The sequence below is a fragment of the Protomyctophum parallelum genome, assembly GCF_964188405.1.
Source record: "Protomyctophum parallelum genome assembly, chromosome: 20".
Taxonomy (NCBI): Eukaryota; Metazoa; Chordata; class Actinopteri; order Myctophiformes; family Myctophidae; genus Protomyctophum; species Protomyctophum parallelum.
Window position 1 is genome coordinate 12,359,339 of NC_139718.1, and position 18,398 is coordinate 12,377,736.

An 18,398-nucleotide genomic window follows, 5' to 3' on the forward strand; every position below is an offset into this window, starting at 1 on the left:
TGTGCTTAAAGGTATATTCAGTGATTTCACTTAATTCAAATATCACTTATTTTTTTGTTTTGTTGTGATAATCCTCCCTACTATAGAGTGTGCTGGCCATATAAGGAGTTCCTCCCTGTCCCCAGTTAACCCCTGGGGGTCAAAAAACCTTATGTTTCGTTTTTGACTCTCTATCCTGATTGGACGAAAGGCTGGGTCCCACAGCCAAAAACGAAACCTAAGGTTTTTTGAGTGAAATCACTGAATATACCTTTAAGTCAACAACTGTTGCCAAAGGGTGGCGCTACAGCACGCAATTGAAAATGCAATCTTTGAACAGCCATAGCTTATGAAACGGTTGACCGTCAGCAATAAAACTTCGAGACACATATGCGCCACCTCATGCCAAACAACGTTTGTGTTCTGACTTTTGACCTGCGACCTTAGATCTCCCACCATTTTGAATTATATGAAACCGTTCAAATCGATCTACTCCTGGGATTTTGGCTTAGTGTGCTTATTGCATATTGTGTTTTGAGCGGTACCTAACCGATCCAATGACTGGCTGCGTGTGTCTGTCTGTCTGTTTGGGGTATGAACAGCTGCAATACCGCTGGTTGACCTAGAGAGCCTAAAACGGCCATGTGTTGGGGAGTATTAAGCTGAGCTACGTAGCTTAGCTACATTTTGCTGTAGCTTGTGGTATTTTAGCTACATTAATATTTGTGTACCTCGTCAAGTAGCTCAGCTACTTTTTGGGTCATTTTTTGTAGCTTAGCTACTCAAGTTACAAGCTACAATTTTGGGGAGCAGGGGTCTCCCAGAGGGGAGGAGGGGTCTCCCAGAGGGGAGCAGGGTGGGGGGGTCTCCCAGAGGGGAGCAGGGTGATGAGGGGTCTCCCAGAGGGGAGCAGGGTGGGGGGGTCTCCCAGAGGGGAGCAGGGTGGGGGGGTCTCCCAGAGCAGAGCAGGGTGGGAGGGGTCTCCCAAAGGGGAGCAGGGTGGGGAGGGGTCTCCCAGAGGGGAGCAGGGTGGGAGGAGGGGTCTCCCAGAGGGGAGCAGGGTGGGAGGAGGGGTCTCCCAGAGGGGAGCAGGGTGGGAGGATTGGTCTCCCAGAGGGGAGCAGGGTGGGAGGAGGGGTCTCCCAGAGGGGAGCAGGGTGGGAGGAGGGGTCTCCCAGAGGGGAGCAGGGTGGGAGGAGGGGTCTCCCAGAGGGGAGCAGGGTGAGAGGAGGGGTCTCCCAGAGGGGAGCAGGGTGGGAGGAGGGGTCTCCCAGAGGGGAGCAGGGTGAGAGGAGGGGTCTCCCAGTGGGGAGCAGGGGGAGGAGGGGTCTCCCAGAGGGGAGCAGGGGGAGGAGGGGTCTCCCAGAGGGGAGCAGGGTGGGAGGAGGGGTCTCCCAGAGGGGAGCAGGGTGAGAGGAGGGGTCTCCCAGAGGGGAGCAGGGTGAGAGGAGGGGTCTCCCAGAGGGGAGCAGGGGGAGGAGGGGTCTCCCAGAGGGGAGCAGGGGGAGGAGGGGTCTCCCAGAGGGGAGCAGGGGGGGAGCAGGGGTAGAGGGGAGGAGGGGTCTCCCAGAGGGGAGGAGGGGTCTCCCGCATGTACATTCTCAATTTAACGCTGAAAAATAAAAAGTAGCTGAGCTACTTTGAGCTACTTTTTCCATGTAGCTGTAGCTTTACAAGCTACATCTCTCCAGGTGTAGCTATGTAGCTTGATCAAGCTACTGCCATGGTGAGCTACTTGTAGCTTTACAAGCTACGCTTTCAAAGTAACTTGCCCAACACTGCATACTGAGCACTATAGTGCAGCCAGTAAGCGTTGTTGTTGAGCAGCCTGCACCGCTCAGTTCACACAGCTATATTATTATTTGTTATCTTATATTTTTACAAGTGTTACTACTAATTCAGTTCTCTATTATATCCTTACCTGTATCTTTGTTTGGCCATACTGCTGTATCATAATCCTATCATCCGATCATAATTCAACTGAATACAAATATTTTACCATCACTTTTGGGGCCATTGGATTCGTTGTTTTTATATGTTTTACACTACAGGCGGTCAAAATCTAGATAGAAATTCACTAAATCAAAAAAATTCTGTGCGGAGTTTGCATGTTCTCCCCATGTCCCCTAGGGTAGGTACCCTCACAAAAACATGCAGTAATCCTGGTCTCTAAACTGCCTCCCCCTGGCCAGCCGGGGCGCCTGATGGAGGGGAAAGGAACTGGTTGGAATAACGTGTTCCTTCCACGCGCTACGTCCAAACCAGGGAAACTCCCCCCTGTCAGTTGTAAAGGAGCAACTTGGACACTCAAGCATGAAGGAAGCATGAGTTAAGTCCGTTGCTCTCCCCAGGTTGGCGGAGGGTGTGTAGAGCCCAGGATCACATTAGATGATTGACACAGGGGTGAAAAATGGGTTACAAAATCGTGGGATAAAAAATATATTAAAAAAAGAAATTCACTAAATCAAGTGATCTACAAAAAGGAAATACAATATTTCTATGCCTAGGCCTGTATGGTATAAAAGTGTGACAAACATTTGCTTTTGTTTGAAGATTCATGAAAAAAAGATGTTGCTAAGCTAAAGGTCCCTTGAATACTACCTATAGATGTGACAGATAGTCGGAGAGTTCATCCCAACACCTCAAACATCACATGACAAAGCTTCAAGGGCTCCAATAAGGTTGTCATGGGAACCATGCATCCCTCCCCACGCTGCACTGAACCCTGAGGAGAGGCTCCTGTAAGGCTGTCCCTCACATTACTGGAAACATCCAGTTTAGAGGCCACACCATCAATTGAAAAGCCTAATCGATTAATAAGTGAATTTGTGATGTATCGTGTACATACAGTAAGTGCCAAATTGATTAATTTATTGTTACGTATAACCTTATATAAGTAATACAATGAAAATGTATGTTTTGGACTGCAGGGTAACCATTTGAAGATGTCTGTTTGGGTTCAGATAAGTCTCTTGAGACAGACTGTTGACACATCTCCTTTATTTGCTGATGGGTTCTCAGATTGGGGTTCAGATAACATGTTGACCAGTAACGACCAGTAACTGCCTACTCAGGAATAATACAGTCAGGAACATTTAATGCAAATAGTAGATAGAATGTAATTATTATTATATGTTTTGCGTGTGTGTGTGTGTGTGTGTGTGTGTGTGTCGCGACGCACACACACACACACACACACACACACACACACACACACTCACACACACACCCCCTGGACATGACGCTGGTACTGTATGTCGCAGGGACTTACCCGGGCCCCAATCCAACTCTTGATGATGAGTGTCAAACAGGTCGCAGGGAGGACACTATAACCACAAGGCCACTGAGCATAGTTATCATGTTTTGGAGAATGCATGGGACCCGAATGGAAACAAGACCACAAGGTCTTTCTGCAGTGCTATCCTTTTGGACCAATGTGCTTTGACTGTACCCTGTACTGTTTGAAAATGTTATTGTCTAATAAAATAATCAATCAATCAATCAACACACACGTAGTATATAAGGCCCAAGAGATTATATTAAGTCAAAGTAAGGACTGATTCACAGCAAAGGAATGTGAGAGCTGCCGCCTACAGTGTGTAAACAAGCTACAGTACCTTACAATGGGGGGGCTGTGTGTGGGAAAAAACAACATATCTCATTTAGATTAATAACAGGGTGAGTGTTTGGCCACCACATATTATGATCAGGGTGTTTGAGGAGTGGCCTCTTTTAGCAGATCAACAACATAATTTCACCAAGGAGGTCGCTCATTATTTTAGCCGCTGTACAATATTAAAATTCCCACGCGTTTGATTCTGAAAGTGCAAGGGCAGCAAATCCGCTGGTTGTCCATGCAGTGCCAACAAGGACACCGCGATTTCTATTAATATACAGTAAGATGAAAGCAGTGTATAATAAAATCAGACTGTGGTGAAGTTCACTAAGGGTCAAACGAGACACGCCCACGGAGTAGATGATACAGGCCTCAAATGGACCACTCCATCTTGAAAACAAACCACTTGAGAGCACCTATTGTTAACATTTACATGAAAGGTTATTCTGCAGTCCAACACCCAATGCGCTGGCAGTCCCCTTATTACTTAAGCCCAATATACTTTGCTGTACAATGAATAGCATAAGACATGTTGGTAGCACTTTACTTAAAGATTTAGTCTATAATGCATCATGAGGTACCATTCTGGCGAGTGGAAGGACTAGGCTCTGTGGGTTGACTCCTGTCCTGGCCCCTCCTACGTCTCACCAGGTCCACTCCTGCTCTCACCAGGTCAGGCCCTGTGCGTTGCACAGACTCCCAGCACCAGGCACTTTATTCAGGAATGGTGGATTCTCGAGCCGCAACGGTTCCGCAGGCTCCACCTTGCCCTTGGTGGTGCTGCAGACTCCACTTGAGGCTTGAATGGCCCTCCTAAAGGCCTCACCGTGGGTTTGTTGGGCTTCTTCCTCACGAAAGACACAGGCTGGGGCGCCAACCCATACTGCTCCCGGGTGCCGTCTACTTTCCGGCTGCCACCCGTCTCTCCGGTGGTCACCAGACTATTCCTGGTTGTCACGTAGTCTATTCCTATGAGTCACCATATATAGAATAACTAAAACAAAATACATACATGGATGCACCTGGGACGTATCCTCAGTGATGTATTAAAATAATACTAATAATACTTTATTAAAGTAATAAAATAATGCATTATAAGTTCAGTGGGAAACGGCACATACTTATATAACTTGATCAGTTATATAAAGTGTTTTTGTTATAAGTTGTTATGCATAATTATGAACAGTTATAATGAGTGAAGCCTTATGACTGAATTATAAGTAAGGGATAATATCTGCCTAGGTGGTAGGTGGTGGCAGATAATTCACCGACAGGGGGTTTAACCACTGACGCGAATGATGACATGCCCAAAAAAGGGATGGGATGTAAGTAATTAAGGGCCAACTGTTGGTTTGCATGTTTGTTTGTGTTTGTGTTTACATGTGCAAGTTGCCCCCCTGGTACCGTCGCTGTCAGTTCACCTGCAGGAGGAGCTGTGGCTCATCGTTGCAGCCTCAGGAAAGCGAAAGAGAGAGATCCCTCTTTTTCTCCTTCAGTGGCATGAATAATATCCCTGCTCTGGAGAGAGAGCATATCAGTTAGAGAGAGAGAGAGAGAGAGAGAGAGAGAGCAGTCAGTGTGACAGATAAGAGCGTGGTAGGACTTGTATCCCTCTGACTGCACCAGGAGCAGTGGAGCGAGAGAGAGCAAGTGCATCAGGGTGTCAGGCAAGTCCCTGTGTGCGCAAAAGCACACACAACACATACACACGAACACACACGCACGCGCACGCACGCACGCACAGACGCACGCACGCACAGACTCACACACGCACACGCACACGCACACACACACACACACACACACACACACACACACACACACACACACACACACACACACACACACACACACACACACACACACACACACACACACACACACACAGTCTGGCTTTGCCATAAGAAGTTCAGAAAAAAAGTGTACTCTAACCAACGTACAGCATGCTTCGTCCACATACTTTGCCAGGGATCGCATCCAACCTCTCGATGTATAATACTGTCGCTGTCTCGGCTTGATGCTCCACTGTGCTCTCCAGGTGGGTCAGCAGAAGTGTCCTCTCGTGGAGTCACTATATCATGCTATGGCTTTCCTCCAACTGCACCTTCATCTGGTCCACTAGAATAGCTGCTGCTTCTCCTCCACTAGAAGAACTTCTGCACGTGCACAAGACACAAGAGACAGAGAGCGAGGATGGCAATGGCAGAGAAGGACAAGGAGCTGATACGAGGCAGCTGGGAAAGCCTGGGGAAAAACAAAATTCCACATGGTGTCGTCATGTTCAACAGGTAATGTTCTATATCCTACATGGTTGTATGCATTGATGGGAATGACAGTGAAGTGAGAAAACAAACCTAACTGTTAAGGTACTTGGTCTGTGCAGAGGATACTTATTATTAATTCACTTCACGTGCATTGCTTTGCACAAACGCAAGAAGGACATGGTAAAGGATAGCTGCTACATTTTGTGTTAATTGTTAATTGTTGGAGTGCAGTCTTGCTAATGTAGCACAGGTGTAAAGAGAAGATAACCTATGGCAGCTCCTCCAGGCTCCTGCACAGCACACTTGAGACCAAAGGCTTGACTTGTTGCTTGGCGACAGACAGCAATAATGTACAATTTACTTTGAAACAGCGGCTGCCAAAAAGATGCGAGAAGACGAGATCTGATTTAGCTTTTATAGAGGGATATTGTGCCTGCATGCATGCACCTCTAGTATTGAATAGTGTGACATGTGTGCACAGCCAAATCATCAAGTGTTAAATGGACCTGTGAGGCTTAAATTAAATAGTTAAATAAATGAATGAACTGTATGTATCCGTTGTAGAATGTTTGAGCTGGAACCTTCACTCCGCAATCTCTTCAACTTCGACACAACCTATGTTGAAGACTACTACTCCAATGCTGAATTACTAGATCATATCACAAAGGTGAGCTCCGCTACACGTATACACACTATAGTACAGCAGTTCACTCTCAAGACACAGCATTGAGCTCTTCAACATGTACATTCGTTTTCTTCTTTGTTTTTGTGGTGTGTGCACATACTTATCTGCTTCCAGGTGATGCTTGTCCTCGATGCAGCCGTCAGAAACCTTGACAACCTTCTCGCTCTGAAGGACTATCTGGTGAAACTGGGAAGGAAGCATGCAACAGCAGGAGTCAGCATCAAGGCATTTGGTGTAAGGCGATCTTACAACAGCAATTCAAATCAAATCATTTCAACCATCCATAATTGTATCATGACATCTCTGTGACACTGTATGTGTTCCCTTGTTTGTTTTGTGCTTCTTTTTAGGTGGTGGGGGAGTCCCTCCTCTACATGCTGCAATGCAGCCTGGGAGAAGCGTACAGTGCCCCCATGCAACAAGCCTGGCTCAACCTGTACACCATTGTGGAGGCGGTCATGAGCCAAGGGTGGCCAACGGACAGCGAGCACAAGGCTGACTGACCCAAATCCTTCAACATTAGTTGCCATGGAGTGAGGTTGTGTAACTTTGCAGATCGGCTGATTTGGCTGCTGTACATTTCCTCTGTGATTACGGGTTGTGTTGTGTTTGCGAATGTACGGTGTAATCACGCACAGCAGTGATAGTTGGATCGATTGACATTCACAGAGTTCGCTTTCTTTTTCTGTGGATGTTGTAGCTACTTGACCCTGCTGCTATAAAGTGGAGAGGATTTTTGTCAGCCTGCTTTGGCTCTGCTAACATCATATGAGGTCCTCACATGGAGGGCGAGGCTTTAGGCGATAACTGTTCCAAGTTCAAACTGCTTTGTATATAATGGCATCGATATATCTACTCAAATGACAACAATAGCCGTGGTGGTCTTTGTGATGTATCTTTAAAAAAGTTGCACAATAGTGAAACACTGGATATTACATTTGGGCACTAATCAAACTGACACTAATCAAACTGTGATGATTACTGTGGCCCACATTGGCAGCTTCTGATAAAACTTTACAAACCTGATGCAGAACCCATTAAGATGGCAGTAACCTTTAATATAATGATTAACTAACCCTGGCATCCCTATTTCATCATTATAGGCAAAATGTTTTAAATGTTTTGAAAGATTATTTGAAAATAGCAAATTTGCAAGCTCACAACACATTCTAGTGCAATGCTTTGTGAGCGTTTAGATCAGCTATATTTGAATAATGTAAGAGGGCTTAAAGGGTTTTCATTTAGAAATACTCTAGACACTGACACGAACTGTTATATTATCTTCGATGGCTTCTTCTGTGATCTCAATGACTGTTAAAGGCATCCATGGGCACCTCCGTTAACATGGTGTGTGATGCCTCTTTATTCACAGAATCAATAGGGGCTTGAGCTGACTGTTTCTGACTGTTAATCTCTAACCTTGCTAGACTGTTATTGTTGCTTTAAGAGTTTGGATGTTACGGACATCTTAACTCAAAGAAATGAGAGCATCATTTCACTTTGACTTATTCAGTTTTGTCCCACTGGTATTAGTGTGATGTAGTTTTGCTGTAGTTCATCTCAATAATGCCTGTTAATCTAAACATTAGTTAATCTAGCTCCAAACAGTACTTGACCACATTGACACAGCGGCCATGTTTCGTTTACTCCAAGTAGTTGAGGGGAAACATCCAGGGCTTGAAGACCCGTTATGCATTATGGTCACAATAATCTATATATTGCACCACCACCATATCAAACTGGGACTGTGTTTGGGACTGGGACCCAATGATAGTGCTCCCCTAAATTCCCCTTCAATTTATCTAGATCAAATCTCTTGCGATAATCAGTTATGTGTGAATTATAATTATTATTGCTGCTATAACATGTCATGGCATATAACATTAACATTTTCTTCCTCGGTTCATTATATTTACTATAATGCCAAGTAATTTTGCAACAATACGCCAAGTATTTGATAATAATGCCACACCGCTGCTAGGTGGTTATTATCGCTTTAGTCTGAGTTTACATTCATAAAGTTTATTTTTGTATTCCGAAGTGTATCTGCTGTGATAAGAGAGCTGATATATGCCCTCAAAATATTTAGCTTTACGTGTCTTTTCCTGTAGAATAGAAGAATAAGTCTCACAGGACAACCACATGTGTGCTGTACTAAGGTAGATAATTAACCAGACACTTCAGCTGCTCCCAAAGGAGCAAATCAGTGCCACCAGAATAATATTTTATTCAGTGTAATGGCTGCATTTGCTTTATTTTATTTGTATTATCTACATTTCAGTGGGGAAACCTTTATTTGTGAACGTGAATATCCCTGCATAGTCTGCTCAACCTGTGCTTTCCCAGTTACAAGTGTATTGTTTGTTAACTGACTGTGTAGGTGTTGTATTTATAGCTGTTCCCTTCTTGGTAACAGTGCATGGCCTCATGCACATTGTGGCTCATGTCTATTTTCAATTAGCTGAGAGTAGCTCTATTTGGCAGCCATGATTGACAAACTGTTTGTTAACTCCTTAACATCCAGGTCTGTTCGTATTGGGTGTGTCAAAGTCTACCTCATTATCAGCTGCTAATGAGCAGCTCTGATTTCACTAGCATTATTTTACCAAAAAACGAAAACCCATTTGACAGTATTGTTGCAAATAGGCACTCTCTCAACCAAACAGCTTGTAATGTAATGTACACTTTATGTAACATGTTTTGTGCTTTCCTGACGCTAAATAAAGACATTCAGCAGTGTTTTTTCACCCGCAATCGGTTTGTTTCAGTCTCCGACCGATAACTGATAGTTGAAATGCTATATGTTCAGTGTTCAATCATATTATGCATGATTTCTCCTACTTTCTACTCTGAATGCATGTCCCCTAGCATTATGTAAGAGCCGTGTGCTGAATGGCCAATTCCCCTTGGCTACAGAAGCGAGGGCAACCTCGGCTGAATATCAGAGCGCTGTAAGCATATCAGCCCACTTAAACATGCAACTGCACAATGTCACAGTAAGATCATCTCTAGAACTCCACGCTGACCTGACAAGGAACACAGTCCAGTTTTTAATCCTCATTTGCACGCAACAGTACACAAATGCTTGTTTGTGTGATTGAGTGTGTTTGCTAAATACCAGTGACATATAAAAAGGTTGAGACTTGAGAGACCTTATGATGTAAACCTCATTAACAGAATTCACGCGCTCAGTTTGGCTGCATGCATCACTGTTATCGTCGCATGATCATCTGTGGGCTAGATGTCTGACTGTCTGTTGCTGCCGCTGGAATAGTGGTTGACATCATGGCCCTAATTTGACATGGCCCTAATCTGTCTCTCCGCACAGCCAATGCTATAAACACTCTCTATCCCAATGAAAGTTGGCTTTATGCATGCCGATGCAATGTTACTTGTCCCACTTCCGCCTACAGAGCAATATGGGGGCCAACACTTGTCTGCTGAGGCACTTTGTTTTTACCTGGCCTTGCCTCAGGTCCACTAAACAAATGGGTGAATGAAGTGTAGCCCATACATCCAAACAGAAAATCCTATCTGATTGCATTAAACGACGTTAAACGACTTTAAACTCACTTTGCAAAGTCACTTTTCCACTTGATTTGCCACTCGATTTCCCATTTACTTGATGCATGCTAGTATGCCGGCATACTAGCGGCCCGAACTTCTAGTTTTAAAAATTACAATATTTTTAAAAAGTTAGCAGATCTACAAGCTCACAAGGCATTGCGATGCAACGCCTTGTGCGTTTGTAGATGTACTATTTTCACTATTTTATGATGAAGTATATGGTTAAGGTTAACCACTACATTATGGACACCGGGGAATGGGACCTGAGAGCTGCAGCGCTGATTCTGAAGGCTGTACACATTCTGGAGAAGAGCCTGTGAGAAAAGAAAACACATTATTTTTAGAAAGTCTGCAATGTGTTTTGGAATGAAGGGGGATTGAACGTTGTCATAGCAACTGTGAGGGTCCAGAGCGGCATGTATGAGTGTTTGGTTTTGGTGAAAGAGAAGGGCTAGGTACTTCAATCTCAGCTGATAAATCATAGAGGATGGGAGGGGGTTGGAAACCAAGATGAATCCGTTTTACAGATCATCCAAGAAGCAGTACTATGACTAATTGGCTATCTTTGTCAACCAGAGCCGTTTAGTGGGCACCAAAACTTTTGCAACGCTGTGGTATTGGCAACTTTTTTTATTTTTAAGATAATCTTTGGTGTTTTTTGCCTTTATTGATATACTACAGTAATTAGACAGGAAAAGGGGGAGAGAGATGGGGGAAGACATAAAGCAAAGGCTGACGGGCTCGGGACTCGCTGTCTGGATTACCGGCCTAGGTGCCTGGACCGCTCAGCCGCGGCACAGGCCAGTATTGGCTAATTTGTCAATACTGCCGCTCACTGAAAACGACTGCTGTTGAACATTTATTTTCGGCAAGCACCACCACAAAGACTGAGACCTATTAGGGACTGACAATATCGCATCTGGCAGGAGGTAGAGATTCTATTCTGACCATCTGGGCTGGGGTAGGTTGCCTTTTAGGCAGTCCAAGGTTAAAATCTATTAAAGGACCACTTCACCACTTTTCAACCTATCTTCATATAATTGGTGCACATGTCGTGACATCATCATACCTGGAAGTTATGCGAGAATGCCTAGTAGTGAGTGGCAAAAAACTACTATATCTGATTGTATTAAACAACGTTAAACTCACTTTGTGACAGGTGAAAGCATGGCAACAAGGGCGATCAAAAGAGTGAATCAAAGTATAAGATTCTTGGGCAGAATTTCCTCTTTTGTTAACAAAAGGGCTTTCAGGACTTTACCTAACCCAGGGGTCTGCAAGTGGCTCCCTGTAGCATTAAAAATTTGCGTCATAGCATGCGACACACTCGTGCCGTGCCAGCCAGGTGTCTATTATAAACAAACCAGTGGGTGTGTGAGGATGCTGCCTGCTACGCTACTACGGCTTCTACAGGGAGAAAAATAAAGATAGCCGACGAAAAATAGAGGATTTAACAGTTCGTGGACAGAGGCTTTTGCCTTCACAGCCAATGCAGATTGACTGCCTGTATGTTTAATCTGCAGTGAGAAGCTATCAAACAACAAAAAAAGTAACGTTGAAAGACATTTCCAGTGAAAGCATGCTAAATTCTGCTAGTTTCGTTGCAACCCGGAGATAATAAAGTTTGGCAAGCTGCATTATAATGCGTACATTTTCTTTGCGGCTCCAGATAGATTTTTAATTTATTTTTGGTCGAAAATGGCTCTTTCAACATCTTGGGTTGCCGACCCCTGACCTAACCTAATGTTCATTCATCCATAGCCAATACTGCTCTGCATTGCAATGCAGTCCTTAGGACTTAGGTGAAGGCAGAGGTTCATGCAATGCATTCGATCATCTGTTGTGACTTTGGGGGCCAATGAGGTTTGTGGTATGCATGGGGGCTGATCCCAGACTAGTTTATATGCAGGCTCACTGCTTCAAAATGTCAGTTCATCATGGAAGTGCGAGCTCCTGCATTCATTAGCATCGTCTCCCGAGCTCCGGCAGGGACCGTTTAGATTAAGGTCTCTGGTCTGGTTTAATGCATGACAGCCAGTCTGTTCAAGAGAGAAACCTCATAACATTAGATTTGCAATGTCTCAGAAAATGAAAATGAAACGAGTCAAAATGAAACGAGACAGGGCGGCCTTAGAGTGGGTATAGGCCGCCCGATAATCAGGTCACCTTCTGTGCTAATATTGACCATCTGAACAGCCAACTTCCTGAGCGGGATGAATAAAGGTCTACCAATAAATATATAAATAAATCTGTAACTACAGTATGGTTATTTAATAAGTGTGCAGTTTGTGAACGGAGCAGCAATTACTTTTTGACATCTTACCAGTTAATGAAGGTTCTTTCCATTCAGCTCAAACGGAGTCACGGTGCTGCTTTTGTGCCTGTTGACCCAGGGGAATGGCTAGCCTGGCTAAATAGGGAACACAACCTTATTTTGTCAATATGGCTGCCGTAACACTCTCCCATTGGTGTGACATGTGTCAGCTAATGATGCACAAACATGCTAATGTTCTGAAATGGTGTGTGTGTGTGTGTGTGTGTGTTCGAAGCAAGTACTACAGGACAAATGCCCATAGACCCAGTATGGCCCCGCCCCCTTCCCTTCACCACACCATAATTAGGCTACGTCTTGAGTGGCAGACAGGTGTTGACTAGCTTGCAATTTACATTTGAACTACTTATCTACTTTTTAATGTTTTTCAAAATAGTCAAAAAGGCAGAGAAGTTTAGGGATAAGGGACGAAAATAGGGTCCTTAGTGCCCGTACACAAAAATAACAATAAAGAAACCTTGAACCATCCATGACCTTCATCATAAAAAGGGTACAGTATTAGATGTAGTAAAATAAGCTTCACAAAACATACCTCTGTGTGTGCTTCACCTCTTGTTCACCATTTTCAGTTGTTTACCTCATTATCTGAACATCACCGATTCCCCTAAAGCAATTAACAAACGGTATGTAGACATCTCATGTCCCAAAGAGAATTCTTGAATTATTCGCCATTCAACTTTCACATTCACAACTTGATATTTGTGTAAGGAGTCATGGCCAGCAAAAGTACATGCTTGTGTATAGTCTGTATACATGTGGCCAGGAGGGGCGGCTGTGTGTTAAAATTGAACTTTAGGTTTCAGTTACCGTCCTCCGCCCCAAATGGGCCAGTAACAATCCAGCATTTTGGACAAAAAGCCGGAAAGCAATACATCAACCCTGAAAGCAACATACAGTATTGCAGTACGTACACAAACACATCCCCTACTATTAACCATACGCCGTCAGCTGTACACTGGCTCTCAACCTGCCGTCCTGCAGAGAGCGCAGACCACAGCTTCGGAGAATTATAATGACTTCATGGCACGGGATGAGTGGAACGAGCTGATTTCTTTTTAATTTCACATTACAGCACTTCACTTTTTGACAGATGAAAATCCGTCAGGCTGACGGGGGTCAATCACAAGCTGGCCCTTAACCTCAACCTTGGAGAAATAACAACCCACATTTACAGCTGGCTGGCCAATGTTTGTCCTCATTTTACTGCAAGTCAATGATTTTGAGAAATCTATATTAAGAAGTTAAGATTTACCAGTTTACCAGCAAGACAAAGTCTGGAAAAACCACTGAATTTCCAAATAGACATAGCAATGTCTACAGAAATGATTTCAGTATGTGAACAGAAATAGCAGATGTACAGCAAAGCAAATTAAGCATTAAGGAAAATCTAAGGAAAAATATTCTGTTGTCTTGGATTAATGAGAAACCACCAACAAAAAAAGATTGGCACAAAATAATCATTCAGTGCATGCCTTTGGAATTCCTAACCTGCCTGCTACGCTCCACAACAGATACCTTCTATAAAATATGGGACCCATATGAGATTTGTTGGCCCTCAGTTAGCTACCACCTTGACCATATAGGGTTCCTGGACAGAAGCGATACCACTAACCTTGATGGATAAAGTTATGTATGTTATTGGTATGCATGTATGTACGTACAGTATGTAATATATGCATATCAATATATAACCCATCTAGACTTTCAAGCACCAAACTAAATGTGTCCATATTTGTATATAATTTTTTGGTTCGATGTAGGTAATGGGTATGTGTATTACTGTGTCCTTTGTTGTTTTGTTTGTTTGTGTTTTTTTCCTGTCTTGTCTTTGTCAGAAAATGTAAAAATCTATAAAAAATATTATTGAAAACATTTCCTACCGTTACTGTATGGTTACAGGGACCATGAAAATTCAGTTTTATCTTCATTCTTTTTTTTTTACTCGATCGCAGCAGTAGTCAATTTATATGAGCATTATAGAAACTGATCTATTTTGTATTTTTCAGGAGAAAATGATTGTGATAAGACTTTTAAAGCAGAAACCAGAACACACTTGGGCAGCTCAAAGACTGATCTTTTAGGAAGATTTCTGATCTATCCTATGTATTTATAAAATCTTACCCCACAATGGGCATTTCTTGTTTTCTATTGTCGGCTATTGTGTTCAGCAGAAATACAATTTCCATTGTTCTTCACATGGAACAAATAACTTTAATTTTGTAAGACACTGTAATAGTCCCTTCAGTTCATAAACCACATCTGAAAAATTGCTCCCAAGTGATACATTTAAGAAACATGAATTTTAAAAATACAGTACGCAGGCTACTGTATATTCACATTACACACAAATATGTGATTAAAATCACATAAAACCCTTCATGACTTGACTTGATGCACTAAGACTTTGAAGTACTGCTCAATTTACTTCAGAACACAATAGCTTTTCTATTGTTAGAGATGCTGTGGGGGAAACCGTTAAGTCATGTTGTCAATGGCTGAATTCCAATTAAACATGGGGATAAGTAAAAATCATGAAAGGAAAGATAGAAAAGAGAATAAAAGTAAAGATAGAAGAGAGACACTGGTTAGATAACTTTCAAAATGATTTATCTTTGCTTAGAACTTGGCTTTTGTGATCACAGAACGCAGCAGTAAAGCACCGCAAAGTCACTGAGGGACATCCACGAGAAGGCACCTCGAGCCACAATCTAAACAGATCCACACACTCAAAAGACAAGTAATGAAATTAAATAAATTGTTTTTAAATACTCAAAAACAAATGCATTAATATCATTAGAGGAGCCTACTGCTTGCCTCTATGCAATACAAACTTATCTGGGTTGTCAAAAGGTGTTTGTTTTTAAGTCAATATCCCTGGTTTCCCTGCGCTTCAGATTCAGTCCATGCAGCATATGTCAGGCCATGCTGGATTGTCAGACAAAAGGGAGTTTCTCTTCAAGGCACAGCAAGACAGCATGTTAACAAACCACATTCCGTTTACATTCAGGTTGACATGGAAACCTTCACATCGCCTGGGAAGTCAAAATTAGCAAATAACAGCATGTTATTGTAATTTGAGAGATCAGTATGTTTAGCCTTAGAACTTATGACCTTGAGAAGAATGCATAGGGACAATCTCTCCGTTATACAGACACTGTCAACATGCGGTTGAATCCACCTTTCAATTTGGTTAGTATTTTTACTGTTACGATTTTCTTTTTTTGCTGTCAGATTCTCATAAGATTTGTGAGAATGATATCATGGATGTATCAATCAAAAAGAAATGAAAGGAAACTGAAAAAAATACAATTAATTATGATAGTAAATTTGCACGAATAATTGTTCAATGGGGATTTTAGTCCTGTCCTCCTGAAATCATAACCATTCCCTTCAAACTCCAGTTCGATATATATTTCAGAAAATTGTTGGGATGCCAGAATATGGGTATAATTTAAGTATATAATAAGTATATTTAGTTTTATTTTAAAACAAACAAGAAATATCCAATGTAATCTGGCTGTGTGTTCACACATCTAGCATACATATCAATATGGCCAAACCGTATTGTAGTGCCAGAGATTGAGGGGACACACCAGTGCTATCGTGTAATTGGCTCTGCTACCTCGACCATGGCAACCATCGATAAGATTGACTGAATTGAATAGACCTCTGATGACTCATTTCTCAATTTGCTTCAAATAAGAATGCATTGCCATATTTAACTCAGATCATAATGTCAAACTAGATTAACAAAGATGACGGCTCTACAAATAGAATAATCAAACTGCCAACCCAAACCACAATATTGATTACATTACATACAACCGTCAATTTGAATAAAGAGCAAAAATTGCGACCTCAAAATGGTAATAAATGGTAATAAATCAGGTACAGTCAGGCTTCTTGTGCCTCTGTAGACATTTTGTGTAGATTACATCTCTGAGTTCCATTCTGCCCACTGTGCAGATGGCTTCTTGTGGTGTTGCCCTCACCCTCTGCCACTAGAGCACTGCCACAGAAGGTCCGCCCACGTCAAGACCACTCTGTCGGTCTGCTGGGGCAAGCTGGGGCAAAACTGTCCCCACATGTGGTCGTGGACATGTGTCTCTGTCGACCTACACACAGGAGACTCCAGCCAGGTCACATTCAGTGTGTCACAAATTAGGCCTCAAAGAAGATGGAACAAAAGTGAATCTATAGAGGTACATTTACACGCAGATGTACTGTATCTTATCCATGGAGACTAATGCATGGTTAATGGTCATAAGACAGCTTTAGGACATGTTTTTGAGATATTGAGGTCTACAGGCATCCTGCTCTCATACCGTAAGTCTATCCCCCGGGAGGGGACCACAGCTTCATAAGTCTTTCAAAGGGACTTTCTCAATCAGCCCAAATCCAGTGTGAGGGGTCTGAGGCAGCTGGGTTGGATTCCGAGGTCAGTGGCGAAAATGCAGCATTGTGGCATTTAGCTCTTTCTGTGTGTTTCCCACATAAAGGATACAGGGACATTAGCAGGCGGGCATTTGGTGTTACTGGTAGCCCACGGGGCTGTCCATGAGTTGGCTGGAATAGTACGGGTCAGGGGGCTCAGGGAGGTCCTGGAGCTCAGTTTCATGGGTCTTGGCCTGTTCCTCTTCGTCTGCTGGGCTGTGACCGGAGCTCTGAGCATTGGCCATAGCACCGTAGCTCTGGTGTGCTGGAGAGGGCATGGGAGTCAAGCTCAACTCTGGTTCTAGCAACACTGATGCCACAAACAGCTGGGGAAGGGAGAGTGACACATAAGTCATTCTGTATGTTAGTGGCTAAAATCATATTAACGCTATAGTAAGTGCATGAGATAATGATTCGGTTGTTTTCATTGATTCTTTTAAAGGTTGTTTCAGACGGGAAGCGACTGATGCGCCTTGGTAATTCATTTTCAATGAGAGGTGGGCGATTATTTTGGACGCGTGGAAAAGTTGAGGGGCGTTGACGCAAGCGGCCACGGTCCTGTGAAATTGTCGTGTGCGTGCTCGTTTCGTGCACACGTCTGCGGGCGGCTATAGCTGGATTGTGGTCAGCGGTGGTCAGTGGTCGCGCTAAACGGCCCGCGCCCCTCATGTGGAGACGCGTCGCTGATCCAGGCAAGACCACCTGTGTCACACTTGCAAAGGCCTTAAATGCTATGTTAGACAGGTTGAATCTATGCCCATGACTGTGGAAGAGAGTAATGATCCTTTCTGTTGCCTCACAAATATGTACATTATATAACATTTATGTAAAATATTACAATTCAGGGAAAATCGTTTTTTAAACTTAGACAGGTCCAGCCTGATTCATTGATATAGCAATATCAATAAAGCTCCAAAATAAGATGCCTCAAGTTCTCAGGCAACTGTAAACCACAACAAGAGATTGAAACTAGCTTAGATGTGTTCCCAGGACTGCACATATAGTCTCAAGACACCACCAAAACAAAACAATTGCCAAAGAGACTACGCCCAGGGTTAGTTTTCACATGGACCGTGTAGAGTCGCAATGGTCCGCATCTACAAATATTGATATGAAACATATTTTTGGTTAAGAAACGTCAACATTCAACAATTACGGTTTACAGAAATAAAATTAAAAAAGAAAAGTCGTTGGCAATTGGGTTAGAGTTACGCTGTACAGCAGATTGGAATCCTGATTATCTGTCTTAATGTTATCTATCTCATATTTATTTATTTTATTTGGAGTAGCAAGCGAGCCCTGCAGGAAAACATTTTGGTGCATTTAAAAATTTCTTCCCAATGTGGTTCAGCTCACGATACCTGCCAGTGCGGAGCTCCACCGGGAGGATGTAGTGCCAACATCCTACTCCTCCTATTGTGGTGCAGCATCAAAGATCACCCTCAACGCACAGCTTCCCTCCTTTGAACATGGACAATTGTGTTCGTGCTGTATAGCGTATGGCTATGCCACTAAGCCAGA

At 43.2% G+C, this 18,398-nt stretch overlaps 2 protein-coding genes across 6 annotated transcripts in view; one reads left to right on the top strand and one right to left on the bottom strand.

Moving 5' to 3' along the window:
* The first annotated feature begins 5,727 nt into the window (after nt 1-5,727).
* On the top strand, nt 5,728-7,122 carry ngb (neuroglobin). Its single transcript, XM_083792743.1, has 4 exons — nt 5,728-5,883; nt 6,424-6,526; nt 6,659-6,778; nt 6,895-7,122. Exons 1-4 carry the CDS (start codon nt 5,789-5,791, stop codon nt 7,045-7,047), a joined length of 471 nt encoding a protein of 156 aa, XP_083648869.1. The 5' UTR covers nt 5,728-5,788; the 3' UTR covers nt 7,048-7,122.
* An 8,550-nt stretch (nt 7,123-15,672) lies between these two features.
* Nucleotides 15,673-18,398, bottom strand: part of tmem63c (transmembrane protein 63C) — a 45,135-nt gene continuing 42,409 nt past the window's right edge. For 3 of the 5 annotated variants that reach the window (XM_083792709.1, XM_083792710.1, XM_083792708.1), the window contains one exon: nt 15,673-17,203. In XM_083792709.1, coding sequence (XP_083648835.1) covers nt 16,976-17,203 — 228 coding nt within the window. In that variant the 3' untranslated portion in view covers nt 15,673-16,975. The remainder of the gene's footprint in view (nt 17,204-18,398) is intronic. The other 2 variants (XR_014570898.1, XR_014570899.1) reach the window with 2 other exon arrangements.